The 16545-nt window shown below is 46.4% G+C and overlaps 2 protein-coding genes and 1 long non-coding RNA gene across 4 annotated transcripts; 2 read left to right on the forward strand and 1 right to left on the reverse strand.

Moving 5' to 3' along the window:
- Positions 1–1418: 1418 nt before the first annotated feature.
- On the reverse strand, positions 1419–5108 carry mul1 (mitochondrial E3 ubiquitin protein ligase 1). Of its 2 annotated transcripts, none has more exons than XM_028411046.1 (5): positions 5032–5108; positions 4261–4406; positions 4085–4172; positions 3879–3999; positions 1419–2917 (listed from the first exon to the last, which is right to left on the reverse strand). In XM_028411046.1, the coding sequence occupies exons 2-5, from the start codon at positions 4378–4380 to the stop codon at positions 2188–2190; spliced, it is 1059 nt and encodes a 352-aa protein (XP_028266847.1). In that variant the 5' UTR covers positions 4381–4406; positions 5032–5108; the 3' UTR covers positions 1419–2187. The 2 variants fall into 2 exon arrangements, with proteins under 2 accessions (XP_028266847.1, XP_028266848.1); XM_028411047.1 differs by having other exon boundaries at positions 4261–4403; positions 5032–5087.
- On the forward strand, positions 4296–9086 carry LOC114439215 (uncharacterized). The gene is made up of 3 exons (XR_003671026.1): positions 4296–4432; positions 7671–7892; positions 8744–9086. It is a non-coding gene; the product is annotated as an uncharacterized LOC114439215 (long non-coding RNA).
- A 1856-nt stretch (positions 9087–10942) lies between these two features.
- On the forward strand, positions 10943–12822 carry fam43b (family with sequence similarity 43 member B). Its single transcript, XM_028410439.1, has one exon. The coding sequence runs from the start codon at positions 11077–11079 to the stop codon at positions 12061–12063; it is 987 nt and encodes a 328-aa protein (XP_028266240.1). The 5' UTR covers positions 10943–11076; the 3' UTR covers positions 12064–12822.
- Positions 12823–16545: the final 3723 nt, after the last annotated feature.

The raw sequence follows: 16545 nt of genomic DNA on the forward strand, positions 1-16545 counted from the left end.
TGCAGGGTGCTCATTGTTTCAGAGGCTGCAGAAAAAAAGCTGGAAAATGACCCCCTGTCCTGGAGGACTGGTGACTGTCGCCACAGAAGGGGGACACTGACAGAAATCATAACGTGACACCTGTGAGCTCTGATCTCATCAAAATGCTGTGGAAGAAGTCGGTGCAATGAAATCAGGCAGCGCATCCTTCTGTGAAGAATAAACCTCCTGGAGGACGCAGCAGCTCATTTCTTGCAGGGATTATTCAGATTTATCAGCATAATCTGACAGAGGAGGTCTACAGGGCCCTGGTGGCTGTGCTGTCTTCCAGTTGGGTGGAGACTGTGGAGAGTCTGGAAGATGGACCAAAGACTGTGTCCACCACAAGGTCCGAGTGACCAGGCTGTCAGCTAGCAGGGTCCAAACTCCTCAAAGAGACAATCTGCCATTTCTGAGGTGGGTTTCTGTGGCTGTTTGTAACCATGGATGAGACTTTACACCAACCAGAGGCCCAAGAAGGGCCCACAACAGTAGAAACAACCAGTCAGTCCAAATCAATGAGGTCTGCATCAAGGTGAGAGCTGCTGATAGACGACCCAGAGAGGGGTTAAACTGTTACAGGGGCTGACTCCGCTGATCTGAGACCGCTACAGGAGGAAAGCAGCTCCATCTGCACCTTACATCAGTACACAGGCTTTAATAGGACAGGAATGGAGTGTAGGCTCATCTTCTGGGGATCATGAACCAAAACCAAAAAGTAGCACCAACAGTTTGTTTAGCAGTCTGAAGCTAACGAAGGATTCTTGTGCTGTCGACCCCTCCAACAGGAAGTGAGTGCATCATGCCCGTCCTGCTCGATCGCACTGTACACCTGACATTTAGCTCCGGTTCCTTTAGAGACCGGGACGCATCGGCCCACTCCTGGAAAGTAGACACCTACAGCCAGACTCTGCATACTAATGTCATGGTAATGGTCCCAGTGTATGTTAAATAATGCACCTGAGGCTCGTGGCATAATGTTGGATGATAACACAGAATTTTTTAGCATTTGAAAATAAATTTGGGTGAGTCTGAAGACGGCCTCCTCCAGAGTCAGATCCCTGCTGGCCTGAAATTACATTTTCTGCTGCTTCTCCCTTCAGCTGTCTGAACAAAAATGCATGAAATAAATAAAAGGTTTCATTCTTTGGCTGGATCACAGTGGAACAGAATCCTTCAGTGCACAGGCACAACAGAGTCTTTTAAAGAGGGTGGAGTGTTGATAAATTGGACTCAGAATATTTCTGAAAATGTTTTGACCTGAATATTCAAAGTGGAACAGCGACCTGCAGTCTGACCTCCTTCAAAGGCCAACACCGCCCTCTCCTGGCAACACTCTCCCTCACATCTCTTCCTCGGCGCTCTCGTCTCTCACAGAACAAACAAAGCCACACAGCCTGTTCACAGAAGTTCCGTCTTTAATGAGGCTGCAGCAGCAGACAGTGAGTGTGATGTTCCTCCTCTGCAGTGTTACAGCGGTGGCTGAGTGTTCTTTTAGCCTTTATAAGGAGGCACCCAGAGGAAAGTGAAGACAGAACAGGACAAGGTCAGTGTGCTCCTGCTCGTCAGAACAAAGACAGAAACTACTACAATTATCACCCTCTCAGCACCTCCTCACTCCTCACAAACCTCCTGCACAAAAACACACACACACTCAGAGATCCTGCAGGACTCAATCACAAAAAAAACTCTGCTGCTCGCGCTTTAAAGGCCACAATCATCTTACAGGCAGAAGCTGCAGGAGGGAGGGAAGCGTCTGACATTCATGAAGCCCCTGCGGCTTTGTGTTCCCTCCTTCTGTTGTTGTGTTGAAACATTTAGGCTTTGGTGGATTACAGTTTGTGATTTGATAGTAAATGCATCTGAATCATAATGATACCTACAGGTGTCCTCTTCAAGCCTGAGAGAATGGTGGTGGATGATATATTCTGATGTGTTCGGGCGTATGTCCACAAGCAGCTTTCTCAAGTCCTCAGCGCCATAGCGCCATTTTTTTTGTTGCACTCGTCAGTGTCACGTCTCTTTCACTAACCAAGTAAAACTAAGAAGTGGCTGGACTTATAATAAAACTACAACTCAGCACCAGAGCCACACAGAGAAGCTGTGAAAATGAGGTTATCCGTGCTGCTTGTGGATATAGGCACTAAAAAGTCTTCTGAAAGCTACACATTAGCTGTTGTACAGAGGCACCACCCTGTCGATGGCCGCCCGGCAGATGGGACACTTCTTTGGCTCGGGCAGGGCCTCGTAGCACTGGATGCAGGCGCACACGTGGCCGCACTCCAGGAAGACGCAGGTGCGCTCCCGGCTCAGGCAGACAGTACAGCTGCTGGGAGACACTCTGCTTTCATCCACGTTGAGGTCCCGCATCCGTTTCCTCTGCTGCTCCTTGAACTCCTCCAGCATGCTCCGCTCCCTCCTGCTGTCTCTGTGGTGCCGGTATCGCCTCCACAGGATGAAGAACAGCGTGGAGCAGGCGGCGACGCCAAACACCACTGTCAGAATCCTCCACAGTCTCACGCTGTTGCCCTGTCTCCTCAGCAGAGACTCATAGTCCAGCCGAGTGAGGAAATAACTGAAACCCTGTTTGGGAGGCTGGAGCTTGATCAGGTTGTTGTCCAGGACCAGCTCTCCGACGCCCGTGACGCTGTCCCCCACCCGCAGCATCTCCTCAGTTTCGTGAATGCCTTTGGGTCGCTCCCCACTGATAAAGTGGCCGATAACGTTGGACAGGGACTGGACCGTGGGGTGGAAGTTCTCATAGGTGGTCTCCAGGTCCAGCTCGGCGGCGTCTAGAGGACGTATAACCCGGACTGTGGTGGCGATCTCTTCATCGTGAGAACCGAGGGCAAACGGAACTGTGTTAGTGCGTTGGTGGATGACTTTCTCTGTGCTGTTCCTGTTCAGAAACATCACAAGTTAGAGCTGCACACTTCAACCACTGAGCAATCAGCTGATTTTAAAGCTGTATGCACGGTTCCAGCAAGAAGCACACAAACAAAGGACGCAGCAGTCAACTGTCCTCATGTCCACAGCCTTTAGGATTGCTGTTAATAAATGTAACACAGGCTTATGGCATAGAGAGGCACAGCCCAAACGCCCAGTGAGTCAGGAGTAGCCTGACCTGGCAGGGTATAGAAATTAATGAGAGAGGAGCTTGGGCGGTATACACCAGAAACACAACCCTAACTAACACATTTAATTGTGTCCACCAATCCACCAAGCACCCTGGGTGGTGACGCAATAAATCGATTCATGATGGTCTCACAGCTTCCGCCTCCTAGCAGGTCCACTCTCACATTTCCTGTCTAGATGTTTTGTTGTTTGTTGCTTTAGGTTTAAACAGAACCGGCACTGACAGACTGGGTCACACCACAAGTTCCTCTGTGACTAAAATATGCAATCATTTTATTATTACTCACTCAAAAAACTAAAATCCTGAAGATGGCAGGATGTGAAATTATGTTTCAAAATAAAATAGCTGCCAATGATAATCCACATTTCAGCCGTGATTTTATTTGATCTTTCTGCAGCTTCTCTGATCTGTGTGGCGTTCCAACGCCTACAGCTTTGTGTTAAATAGCTTTGTGCTGCATCCTGCTGCTTTAACTGCATATTGTCCCTCGACATCATTTTAGCTCCTGACTGTTGGAGCAATTTGCTTTTAACCACAAAGACAGAGTGTTATGTATCCGGCTGCCATCTGCTCTAACGCAGCTTCTTATGCAAGGCTTGAACAGCTGAGTGAGATCATGTCCTCTGCTGATTTAGTGTGAGCCTCAAAAAGGGAACCGAAACCTAAATATTTCTGCAACAAGCTCATTTTTTTTCTTTCTGTGTTTTATATATTGGGGACTTACCAGAGGTGGGTGGTTCGATTCCACACCATCTTCTCCTCTTTCAGCGTCAGTCTCTCAATGACGCCTTTACAGTTATCGACAAACTGGCTGTTCAGAGTTTCCTTTACAGATCTCACCACACCTGTAATGTGTACAGACACTGTGTAAAAACATATTGATTTGGAGGAATTTAAGTCATCGAGCACATATCATTAGATGTAGCACACCTTCTATGACTGCATATGGGACACATCTTCCAGGAGTGTCTGACAGGATGTTTTTCAGATCCTGATCGATGGAGACTTTTTTCGCTTCCTAAGGATAAAAAAAATATTTACAGTTAAAAACTGCAGTTAAATAAATCCACACACACGTGATGATGTACAGACACACAACAGCTGACCTTTAACCTGGCAACAGTCGTAGCTCTGCTCCTGTAGATGGAATAGAAGACGGCAGTCAAAGCGGAGCTGGTGGCTAAAACCACGAGCTGTGCAGGCGACGGTTTCCCGCTGGAGTCCATCCTGTCATCTGTAGCATTCAGGGCTGCTGAGAGAGAAGTGAGACAAATCCATGTAAGAGTCCACTTCTTACCTCATGAATCACACTCTATAACTTATAATCAAAGAGTCTGTCCTTAAACCTCCTAATGTGTGTCCAGGATTTCTAAATTTAAGTCAGTTTGTTACATAAAAACTTGGATAAGACTGAAAAATATTATCTTCAAGTCCAGATTGTAGCTTATTTATTTATTTATTGATAGTCCTTCGTATAAAAGAACTGGCAGTGTGACGCTCAAATAGCCATCGTGTAGCTAGCCCTTTGTAAACACTGACAATATGAGGACGTTAGCTTCCGTTACTCAATGCTACCCTTCAAACCACCACTTTAGAAGCACTCAGGAACACCTCGGTAACAAATAACCCTGCTGATTAAAAGCTTCTAACGCCTGCCACCGCGTTAGCTCAGGGGTTTAATAAATTAGCTTGACTTCCTGGGCTGAGACACACAAGCTAGCTAAGCTAAATTAGCAGTTTTGCTAGCTACGCTTCGGCTAAAACACAAACACGGGGACGTCGCATATGAACAGACGCAGTATGTGTTACATGATCCATCACAGACACATCTACGGACTGTCTAACGTGAATTAACCCCTGTCCTCCCGTCACCTAACCTTCAGCTGGAGCCCAGAGTCTCCTCAGACCGACACAAACACCGGTACCACTGACACAGAGGAGGTGCAGTTCCTCCTCCCTGCCAGCAGATGGCGCTATACAGCCATCTATTCATGACACTGACAGCTGTGAAGTTACATAAAAATGATAGTAAGCTGCCTCTTGCACCCAAATAAAGATAAAAAACTGAAAATGATCATAATAATGACACTGCAGAGATCATTAAATGCAACATAATCAACACGCTGCATTCAGTGCCATTTATTTGTCGTCACCATGGACACCGTGCATGATGGTGTCAGCATGTGCCCTCTTTGCTCTGAAATATGTGCCAGAAAACAGTTACTGTATGCACTAATGATAAATGATCTGTCATTTGAATCATTTAATGTTATTGTTTCCTGTTCGTTTCCTTTTCACTTTTAATTCTCCTGCATGTTTTCAATGCCACGGCAGAGGACATAAGGTCAGAGCGTCTGTGTCTGTGAAATAAATACAGATTCCAATCCATAATGAAAATGTGTGAGTGCACCCAGAGGCCACCTGCAGGGCCCCGAGGTGACCCTCTGAGCTCACAGCGCATCCAAGGCTGCATACAAATCCTGCTTCCTTAATGACCGTCTGCACCCTTTAGTATGACCTTCGTCTTATACATGTCTCCAGTGTGCAGCTATGACTCAGACAGTCATGGATCATATATAAAAAATGTATTTTAATGTCTTATTCATATTGTTATTTCTTCATAAGCTGTCACTGAGTCATAGTGGTACAATAGCTGCATTCGTTTGTGGTATACAGAAATAACGACTCAGTGGTGGAAGGAAGCCTGTGTGGACATCCCAAGCTATCCCACATCATCCCACTGTGATCCATTAAAGCACTGCCCTGCACAGTGGCGTGGACCAACTGCCTGGAAGTGAACGGGAAACAAATGAACCAGCAGCCCTGCGAGTCCTGTGTGGAGCACAGGGGACCTTATCTTAGAAAAGATCATGATGGGTCTAATAAAATGGCACATTTCACCTCAAGGGGGCTCCAAAGTTCGAGTTATGATGATGTCACTTAAAAAGTCTCATCTCGAGCAACTTCAGGGTTCTTTTTGACTTTTTTTGATTTTCTTATTTTATTCAGCAGGATAATCCGCTCTAATAGACGTCACCCTTTTGCCTAAGTATGATCAGCAGATGTTAAATAAAGGTAATGCTACGCTACAAACTAGCTGCAGTCTACAGACGTCTCTACCGATGAATCCCTGCCAGGAGCTCCTCTCTCTGAGGCCCACTCAGAATGCTCTGCTGTATCCACCAGGCCTTTCTGGGCCCTCTGAACTCAACAGATCTTTTAAATACGCCCCCTGGTGGCTCAGCTTAGTGGAGGCTGACTCTGGATCCATGTCCAATGGTCAGGTCAGCTGCAGAGGACAGGAGGACAGAGACAGTCCATCTACTGCTGAGCTGCTGCCAGACACCAGCTCTGCTGATGGAGCCGCCTGATTGGTTCAAACCTCAGAGACAGAAACACCGTCCATGTTTGAGTAGATGGAGGAGACATGTTGGAGGAACTGTGTTCATCTCCTCTCTGCACTTACCCACCTGAACGTTCAGTAAAGCTGCCACAGAGAAAGGTCTCTGGTTGCACCTGTGTGATATAATCAAGCCGACATGTGTGTGATGAGACCGCCCTCTGTCTGTGAACAGGCTACGGCCTGGTTCTGAACAGAGCTGCCCTCGGGCCTTCTTGTCATCATTAGTCACCTTGTTCTGTGGACAGAGTACTTTGCAGTTGCAGTGGCCTCTCTGCCCACATCGCCCTCCCACTTCCTCACTTCCTTTTGAGTCTGTCACATAATGACTTCCGTTTAAAGGCACCTGACGGGCGTTCATATGGATCAGACAGGAGCAGCAGCTCCTCCTGATACTGTACAGCTGAAGCTTCGACAAGTTCAACATCCAGACCCAGAGTCTGTCTGATAAAATGGACGGAATACCTCGTGCCCCCCCTCCTCTTACTGCTGCCGTTCCATCTGGCTTCATGCTGCTTTTACTTCCTGTTTGCTGGGCTCTCCTATTGTCTATTATTATTGTTATTGTCTCTCCTCATCTCATCCTCTCAGGTCACTTTGGATAAAAACGAAATAACTAAATGTAACTGTACTCTAGCTTTCACAGATCCTCAGCAGTTAGTGTTCCTCTGCAGTTCTCTGACCTAATTACTCGTACTTCACATTAGCATTTATTAATTAGCCCTTTATTTTAATTCCCCTCGGCTAATTAACGCTTATTTTTGCATGACCTTACGCACAAACAAACAACTGCAGCTAAAGTATTAAATGAGTGGGGGTGGGGGGTGGGGGGGGCTGAGCTCTGCCTGTTCATTAAACTATGATTTAACAGCATTCAGCCAGACCTATGGAATCTATAGCATGGGAATGAGCTGATATTGATTTTCATCCCTCTGAGGCCTGTAATTGTAAACAAAGAAACGCCTCGACGAAACGTCCAGAAACACTGAGTCATGTCTGAGAGTCTCACCTTTGATTCAGGTGTAGGCGTGTTATTGATGGCAGCAGTGATATATGAAGAGCACAGCGGCCTCTCTGTCATCATCCTCTCTCTCTCTCTCCCTCTCTCTCTTCCAGCCTCGCTGCCGACCCTCACGTACGGCCATAAATCAGCCATCTAAGAGCCGGGCCCCTCTCTGCCAGGCCCGCGTCTCCTCATTGATTACACTGCACTGGGCAAGTGTAGCATGATGAAGAGAGAGCCCAATTCAATTAGGCTGCCTTGCAGGACAGAACCGCGGAGCATACGCTGCCCTGGATAAAAGGATGTCTTCAGGATAAGGAAGAGGAGTTTGGGAGGTGAGGCAGGGATGTGTCACTTAGATAAGAGTAATTGGTTTGCCGTCATAAGTTTCTGCAGCCTGGTTGCTTTTGTGACTTAAAGGAAAGAGGTTTACAGGAAATGAGGACGAGGCGGGAGGAGATTCTGAATTATGTCTGTCAATAAAAACCTTTTGGGCCAGTTTGGATGAATTCATGCTCCCCAGAGGAATACAAGAAACGAAGCCAACATCCATCCATCGTCCGAACCCGCTCGGACTGCATGTCTTCATGTCTTACATGTCTCTTTGAGAGAAAAGTTCCTTTTTTTATAAAATGTGTGTCGCACAGCTTTAAAGAGGCGCGTCTACCTGTTGTTCCTGTTTTTTGCCACAAGGGGGCAGTGTCAAAAACATGTAAAACAACCGGAGCTGTGTTTATGATTGTTGTCGGCCTTTTTCTGCTACCTCTGAGGCTGAGGCCAATATCTGTGGAGGTCTGCGTCCCCTGCAGACCCTGAATTGGGACACAGCCAATGTGTCAAAGATGAACTGCAGTTCCTCAAATGACCACTTGGGGGTTGCTTCAAATATTCATACAGCTCTATATTTAAATGTGCAACTGTACTGGAGAAATAAAGTGTATTCTATTCATATCAACACTATTATTATTACTTTTGTCTGAGCTGGTGGTAGATAACGGGACGCTCAGCCTTGGAGGTTTTTATTCCCATTCTTTTTGGTTCTTTTCAGGTCACATAAAATAAGTGCAGCTTTAAAAGTTTCATAGAAAAGTTTAGCGAGCCCAGACGGATGTATTAACATGCACCACACTGTCTGTCTGAGAAAGAAATTCATAGAAGTTCTTTTCTTTTTGCTTTTAACCCACAGGTTTTAGAAAAAGACGAGCATCAGCCAGGAGAGAGCGGAGCAGCAACACCCTGCTTTCACTGAAGAGCCCTCTTATTACAGAGACAGCCAACACACACACACACACACACACACACACATCTAAAGGCCAAGAAGTTTTCAATCTGCATATCAGGGTTAGTGTCACATGGTTAGCAATGATCTCACAGCACAGAAGTTTATGGGAGTGTAGCTGTTTAAGATACCAGCTCAGCCTGAATCAGATCCAACAGGACAGAGGATAAACCTCTTCATCTGAACCCGCCTTTCAGGTCCAAACTCTGAGCACATGTGATCTGCTGAGTGTGTGTGTGTTATTCCACTCTGCATCCCAAAAAATGATAATAAACTCCAAAATATGTCTGCACACTGATGATGATGATGATGATAATAATAAAACACGTCTGTGTGTGAGTCCAATTTCTTTTCCTATTCATGTGTCTCTGTAATTCACAGCACACACCGGGGGGAGGAAGAGAGACATTTATTTTCCGGTGTTGCCACAGTAACTGTTCTCTCAGCACAGAGAACTCCATCCGTCCACAGACTGTGACACACTGCAGCACTTTATAACAGACATGCTTTTCATGAGGATGTCTGTCAAACCTCCGCCTGTGTTTCCTGCAGAATCCACTCGCAGCAGCTGAAGTCTGATTTACAATGTCACAACTATTTGTGTTAATAATAATAATGAACAGTTACCTGCAGCCATCATCTTTTAACCCTCTTTTATTGTAATTGTTAAACATAGAGGTCTGCGGGGATTGACTCATGTTTGGACCCAGCCCTCAAGTGGCCAGTAAAGGAACTGCGAGTTTTGGCACCACCGCATTGGCTGGGTCCCAGCCAGGGAGACGGCTGCTTGCTAGTGACTGAAGCATTTAAGCTTCCTGCTTCCACAGCTGCCGGCTCCACCTCTTTGTCTGTATACGGCGTGTTAGCGGACTCTGGCACCGCGAACATGGCGGCTCGGAGATCCTCCCATCGAGACTAAACCCAGTGCTTCAAAAAGCAAACGCTGTGGCGGGCACAGACTTTTTTTTAAAAACTTATCTGCTATATAATTTAGCACAATATTATGTAAATCAGGGCAGTGTTGTAAAGCACTTTAGTCTGGGAAGTAGAACTTCCATCTCGCTTCTTAAAGGTCGGGTAGGAGATCTCACTCTGATGCACTTTTTGTTAAATTAGTGTAACTTCTCTTTACAATCCGATAGCAACCGATTAGTTCGGCAGTTTCTCATTAAAACGAAGAATATGAATCATCTGAAGCTATAAAACATAAAAACATCATCAATCCTCCGGGTGGACCCTGTAGGAGTATTGGCTGGTTGTCACTCTCTTCCTGCTCTGTGCACAGAGAGGTACGTGCATGATGGCCGAAGTCACTCGTCTTCAGGTGATGCGTCCATGTGATTGGAGGCGTGGCTTCAGGGTGAGCTCCGAGAGAAAGGGGCGTGTGTTTACTTTGGAAATCTGGCTGACTCTCACTGAGTTTTCAAAAGCTCCTACCCTACCTTTAAGGATGCACCTAGAGCTTCATGCAAATGTAACACAAGCCAAGTTACTATCAATAAGTCATTTTGCAAATGATGCTGTGCAGCTGTTTATGCTAAAGGCGGAATTCCTTCCTTTTGTGTGATTCATCAGACCTGCTGGTGTAGACAGACCTCTCACAGCATCACAGATGAACGTGGATTCAGTTGCCGGCTGCGTCCTGCTCGGTTGATTGGATTGGAGCAGACAGTTGTGCAAGCAGCACTAGTTAATGTACTTTATCCTCAAGCTAACAACCTGATAACATAATTCTATTAACACACCATAAACAAGTGACTTTTACACTTGAATTAAAACGCAGTCACCTAAGACCTCAGACACAGAATGACTTGGCAACACACGGCTGTCCTCGGTTTACGAGACACATGAATACACCTCCGTGAAGAGCTGGAGGGATAAATAATGTTCTGGGAGGAAGCCATTTGGAAGCAAAACAACCGAGCAGGGAGGGGGCTGAGGGTGCCCGAGTGCTGGGATCAGACTCCTGCACTGATCAGCGCTGCATGATGCAGAAAACAGAGTAGGAGGAGGAGGAGGAGGAGGGTGAGAGGAAGGAGGAGCAAGTGGTGGAGCAGACTGGATGAGCCTCGCAGCTCTCAGTCTCTCTTCTTTGCTTCACGAAACAGCCTCGCTCTGCTGTTCCTCCCTCCTTCACACGCAGCGGCTTTCACACACTTTTGTTGGAGCTGACGAGAGGAAGCACAGCAGCAGCAGCAGCAGCAGAGGCGCTCCGTCGCTCCAACTCCACCCGCAGCACCATGCTTCCCTGGAGAAGGAATAAGTTTGTTCTGGTGGAGGATGAGGCCAAGAGTAAGCCCAAGAGCCTGGGGACGGGGCTGACCTACCACTCCATCCTCTCCTCTCTGCTGCGCTCCTGTCCGGACCTGCTGCCCGACTGCCCCTTTGACTGGGTGGGCAACATCTTTCACACCAAACGGCAGAAGGTGGAGCTGAACAAAGAGGAGCCTGTTTACAACGTGCGGTACCTGGGGAGCGTGGTCACCATCACGGCGAAGGGAGAAGGCTGCACCCAGGAGGCGGTGGCCAAGATCTGGGCAAGGAGCAACTACGGGGAGCAGAGTGTCAAGATGAGGTTAACGGTGGGATCACAAGGGATCCGGATGAGTGTCGACAAATCCGGGAAAAAGAAACCCATCCACCTTTACTCTCTGAACAGGATCACCTACTGCACCGCCGACCCCTGCCGGCCCAAAATCCTGGCTTGGATCTACAGACACCAGGTCAAGAACATGGCGGTGGTGCTCCGGTGTCACGCCGTTCTGGTTAGTAAGTCGGAGAAGGCGCAGGCCATCGCCCACAGCCTCTACCAGAACGCCACCTCTGCCTTCAACGAGTTCAAGCGCCTGAAGCGTCAGAGCGATTTCCGGCACTGCCAGCAGCAGCTGCTGGGCGGGGAAGCGGTGCCGCTGATGCCCCTGAGGAGGCTGCTGAACGGCCAGTGCCACTACAGACCGCCTGCTGAGAGCCCCGGCAGCGCCACACGCCTCTGCTCCATTACAGAGGAGGACGAGGAGGAGGAAGAGGAGGAGGAGGAGGAAGAGGAGGGCAGCAGGGATGGGAGGGAAGAGGAGGAGAAACAGAAGGTTTTAACAACAAACACAGACCCCACTCAGCTCCTGTCAGAGCTGGACATCGGGGATATTGCCCGACTGGAGCAGTGTCAGATCAACTTTGTCAGCGACAGCAACAACAACACGTTTACGTTTATAACCTCTCTGGTGTGACTATGAAAGCGACGACACCACAGTAACACCCCCCCCTCCTCCATGTAATGTGAAGTGTTTACCAGAAACTTCTCCTATCCAGATGAAAGGCGGGCCATGGCTCTGTGGGAGCTGTTTCTATCCGGGCCAGATGGCTCTGATGTCGGCTCCACTGTAGCAGTAAAACTGCGTGTTTACAAAGGAGGGCTGCTGATGCACAGATCAACGACAGCACAACGACCGACGGAGACATGTGGGTCACATGACTGTGACAGGATGTACGGTGCAGGGACTTATAGTCTGTTTGTTTTTTACTCTTTTCAGGGAGGTTCTTTGTAAATTTGTGTAATTTTTCTAAGATGACAATCCTCACTGAAGCACGGACTGACCTTTAATATCTCACTTACAATTGTCAGAAGTTTATTAGGTTTGGCTAATGATCCTGGCCGACTAATGAATAAGGCTATAATTTAGGAGGCAAGCCATGGAGTCGACATGTTTATTGCTGCCATTTGTTACGGCCCCCTTATCATTTATGCATGACAGGTCAGCGGTAACCTTTCCGAGCTTTGGTCTTTTTTCCCTTCTTCCATGTGACATCTCTGATCCTCCGGCTTTTTAAAAACGAACACTGTGATAAATGTGTGAGCAGGGATGAATACACAACTATCCATGCTTTGACTTTTATTTATTGTTTTGCCAAATCAAAACATTGAACATCCTTTTTAGCCAAGTTTTGCTAATGCCGTTTTCCCCATGAGCCCTTGCAAAAATGCATTTGGACCCATTTTTTAAAGATCTTGTTGATAGTCTCTGTACTACTGTCTAAAGACGCATTGTGATTACTATAAGATGAAGCTATTTATTTTCCAGATATGATGAATAAAAATTAGCCTCACTTGGGTTTCTGTCTCGGCTCTCAGAGGAAAGGGGATTTCTAGATGTTATCAAAGAGATTATTCAGAGGACTCTGCCTCTATTTGCATGTTAGTGATGTGAAAATGTGTCTAACCTGCACTTCAAACAACATATTTACATCTGCTGCCCGAGCTGTGAGAAACTTTAAACTGCCTGTCAGTCCACATGCTAATGTGGTTTGATGAATTTCTGCAGGCCTCGTGTGCTGGCATCGCTCTGAGGGGAGCAATTAATCAGCGGATTGAACTGTTCAGGAAATGAACATAAAGCACCTTTCCCGGGAAGGACGGCTGTCAGGCTCCGCCAGAACCGACTGATCCAAGACGAAGACGGGGACGTCAGCTCACACATAAAATGGTGTACTGCTATGGTCAGCCATTTTTAAGCAGGAAGAACAATGGAACATTACTGAGGCTTTAGTTAATTAATCATGATGACATAGCATTGATTGCAAATTATCCATATATGGGCAAAATAGAGGAGCAGGAAGCAGGAAGTTTGCAGGAAGCCAAAGACATTTCTAAACTCAAATTTGTCACTTTAAGCTTTAATATAATGAAACTGAACGAGATAAATATGAGTTGTGAACAAAGAAAAGGAAAAAAGAGGTGGTGCACAGTGGAGCTGGTGTGGGCTGGCAGGAAACTTCTGGCAGGAAACTTGAACCAATCAACATCTGCCGGTCATTAAAGGCCCGTGATTATATGAATATTTAAGTCTTTATATAATGAAAACATTCCTGTTGTAATATTAGACAATTTAATATAGAGGTCTACGGGGATTGACTCACCTTTAGAGCTGCCCTCCAGTGGACGTTTGGGGAACTGCATCTGACTTTCATGTTACCACTTAAACTTTAAAGCATAAACTCACCAATTAGCTAGGTGCTAAATGAAAATGAAAGATGACATAAACACAGCAGTAAACATCCAGACAAAAAAAGTGAAAGGGCAAATACCAAGGTGAGGTTAACGAGGAACAGGTGGAGACACTGAGGGTGGAGCAGACAATTACAGGGGAGTGGCAATGAGGTCAGGAAAAAGGCAACAACAACTGTGACACAAACAAAGGCTGCCACTGTGCAGCTGTGTGCCTGAGCATCTACACATTTAGTCTTTTATATACAAGACAACAACATTAATGAGCTCATTGACAGAGTCATACTACATGAAGAGCGACGTTTGGTTAAATACCGACTTCTTTATGGTTAGGGGCATGTCGTTGCCATAGTTACAATGATGAACAGGTGGTAAAGGAATGACTGTTGTCCCATCCATCCACACTGGCTAACCCTGTCAGACTGCACAGTAACACTCAGCACCTGGGCCTGGACCTGGATCTGGATCTGGGACCTGAACCTGGATCTGGACTGGGACCTTGATTTGGACCCGGGACCTGACCCTGGATCTGGACCTGGATGATCCGGATCTGGATTGGACCTTGATCTGGATCATCTGGATCTGGATCTTGATCTGGATCTGGATCTGGACCCTGACCTGGACCTGGACCTGGACCTGGGCATCTGGACCTGGGCTCTGTCACACTCATCAACTACTGTACTGTCACAACAATGAAACAGTTATGAACAGAATCGTGTTTGTTTGCGATGTTTTGTAATGTTGTGATGTTTACGATGTTTTGTGATGTTTGTGATGTTTGTAATGGGCCAGTTTACAGTACAATCACCAGCATGAACAACAGTGAATTCATATTTCATATTCCACATTATATCACTGCGCTGCCATGCATTTATTAATGCTGTGAAATTATTGATGCTAAAACTGTTCATAGATTCACTTTAATTGTCATACATAACATCAGAAGCTGTTTGATTTGACGCTCCTCATTAATGCTTCTGACGAGGGTCGGGGTTGGTTCGGCTTTGTGAGAGAGCTCAATGCTGAGAGACTGTTCTGAGGAACTCAGCTGGAACCTGTTCTTTCATCTGAGTGAAGAACACCTGAAAGAAAACAGGATGTTGTGTCAAAGAATATATGTTTATGTGTTTCTGAATCTCTTCCAGAGGCCTTCATGCTGCCTATTGACACAGAGTGGTTAGTGGTGTTTTTGTGTAAACATAACTCCTGTGAGAGGGAGCAGATGGCAGCAGCAAGGTGCACGCTGAGCTTTATCAAGCCCGAGATCCAGAGCTTGTTATGTTCTGTCACATCGTCAGCCGCAGGAGAAAAAATCTAATCACACACGGCAGACATGGCTGCCCTGTCAAGTGTCACATATAACCAATGCTGCATCTGAGATTCAGCCGCATCTGTTCAGAAGCTTTCATACAGACACAAAGTCATGAGTGACAGCATCCTATGAGGAGGTAGGAGGAAGAGGAGGAGGAGGAGGAGGAGGAGGAACAAAACGTTGTGTCCTGAAGCGGCTGGCAGCAGGTAGCAGTTCATTTTGTTCCAGTGAGAAATGTACAAAAAGAAAAACAGCTTCAGCAGACAGAGGAAGGACGCCGAATCAATGAGCCTCTGCTGAGCTCAGAGATATGAACAGCCACAGAGCTGTGTGTGTTTCACCGTTTATGCTGCAGGCTGGATATAAACCATCATTCCATTTCTCTGAATGTAGCCAGATTATTGATCCGGATGGAAACACAGAAGAAAATATTGATCTAATTTACATATTTCTCTGACTCATTTCATCGTTAGGCTATAAGGACAATCATTGACACACACACACACACACACACACACACACACACACACACACACACACACTTTAATCTGTGTCTCCATCTTGGCAGTACCTGAGTCCACCTAAAATCCTGGTTAATCCAAATTGAGTTGAAGGCTGAGAAGTGAAGCTAATTCAGAACATTCAAAAACTGCAGTTCCTCCAGTGACCACTTGAGGCTGACCATTATGTAAAAAAAAACAAATTCAGCACAGAAAGAGCCATTTTTACATCTTCAGTTTTGATCAAAAGATTCTTTTAACCAGGAGTTTAATGTCGGATTCAGATGACACATCGGAGCCTCCCGCACAGATTCAAAGATTTCAGGATGATGGATCTATGATGTTACCAGAGAGCTACATTTAAAGACAGAGTCCAGCAGGGATGTTTGTAGACCAGCCTAGAAGATGCATCTCTTCCCATTCTTGCAGTCAAAGAAGGAAACTCAGGTTCAAACGTTATACAATCAAAGCTCATCTCATGCACACCTGGCAGCAACAAGCCTCACTCTGAGGCCGAGGACAACACAACACATCCCTTCTTTATGACTTACATCACAGAACTCCTCCAGCAGCTCTTCAAGTGAAGAAGACTACAGATAATCTCCTAAAGCTGCAGCTGTTCCAGTGAGTGCAGCTACAGATAACTAATTCATGAGTATCATGGTTTAGTTGATGTTATGAAACTTTTATGGTTTTAGAAACACAATCAGTGAATCGCCTGAGATGAAAACTCCCGCCTCAGGACGTGCGTCTGTGCATTGTGTTCAAAGAAGTGAAGAATATGTCTGTGTGTGTTTATTGTTACAAAGTAAAATGCTGCAGATGAATTCCTGCTGTTGAAATCAGCTTCACTGCTCATCCCTGAGCTCCTCTGTTACTGAAAGTGAGCCACACG

This window comes from Parambassis ranga, chromosome 7 (genome assembly GCF_900634625.1).
Source record: "Parambassis ranga chromosome 7, fParRan2.1, whole genome shotgun sequence".
Lineage (NCBI taxonomy): Eukaryota > Metazoa > Chordata > Actinopteri > Ambassidae > Parambassis > Parambassis ranga.

Excerpts from the sequence above, each read along its gene's own strand:
- mul1 (XM_028411046.1), bottom strand. The coding sequence starts at position 4,380 with ATGGACTCCAGCGGGAAACCGTCGCCTGCACAGCTCGTGGTTTTAGCC. Across the intron at positions 4,000-4,084 it reads CCCATATGCAGTCATAGAAG|GTGTGGTGAGATCTGTAAAG; the intron begins GTGTGCTACATC and ends TACACATTACAG. Across the intron at positions 2,918-3,878 it reads AATCGAACCACCCACCTCTG|GAACAGCACAGAGAAAGTCA; the intron begins GTAAGTCCCCAA and ends GTTTCTGAACAG.
- fam43b (XM_028410439.1), top strand. The coding sequence starts at position 11,077 with ATGCTTCCCTGGAGAAGGAATAAGTTTGTTCTGGTGGAGGATGAGGCC.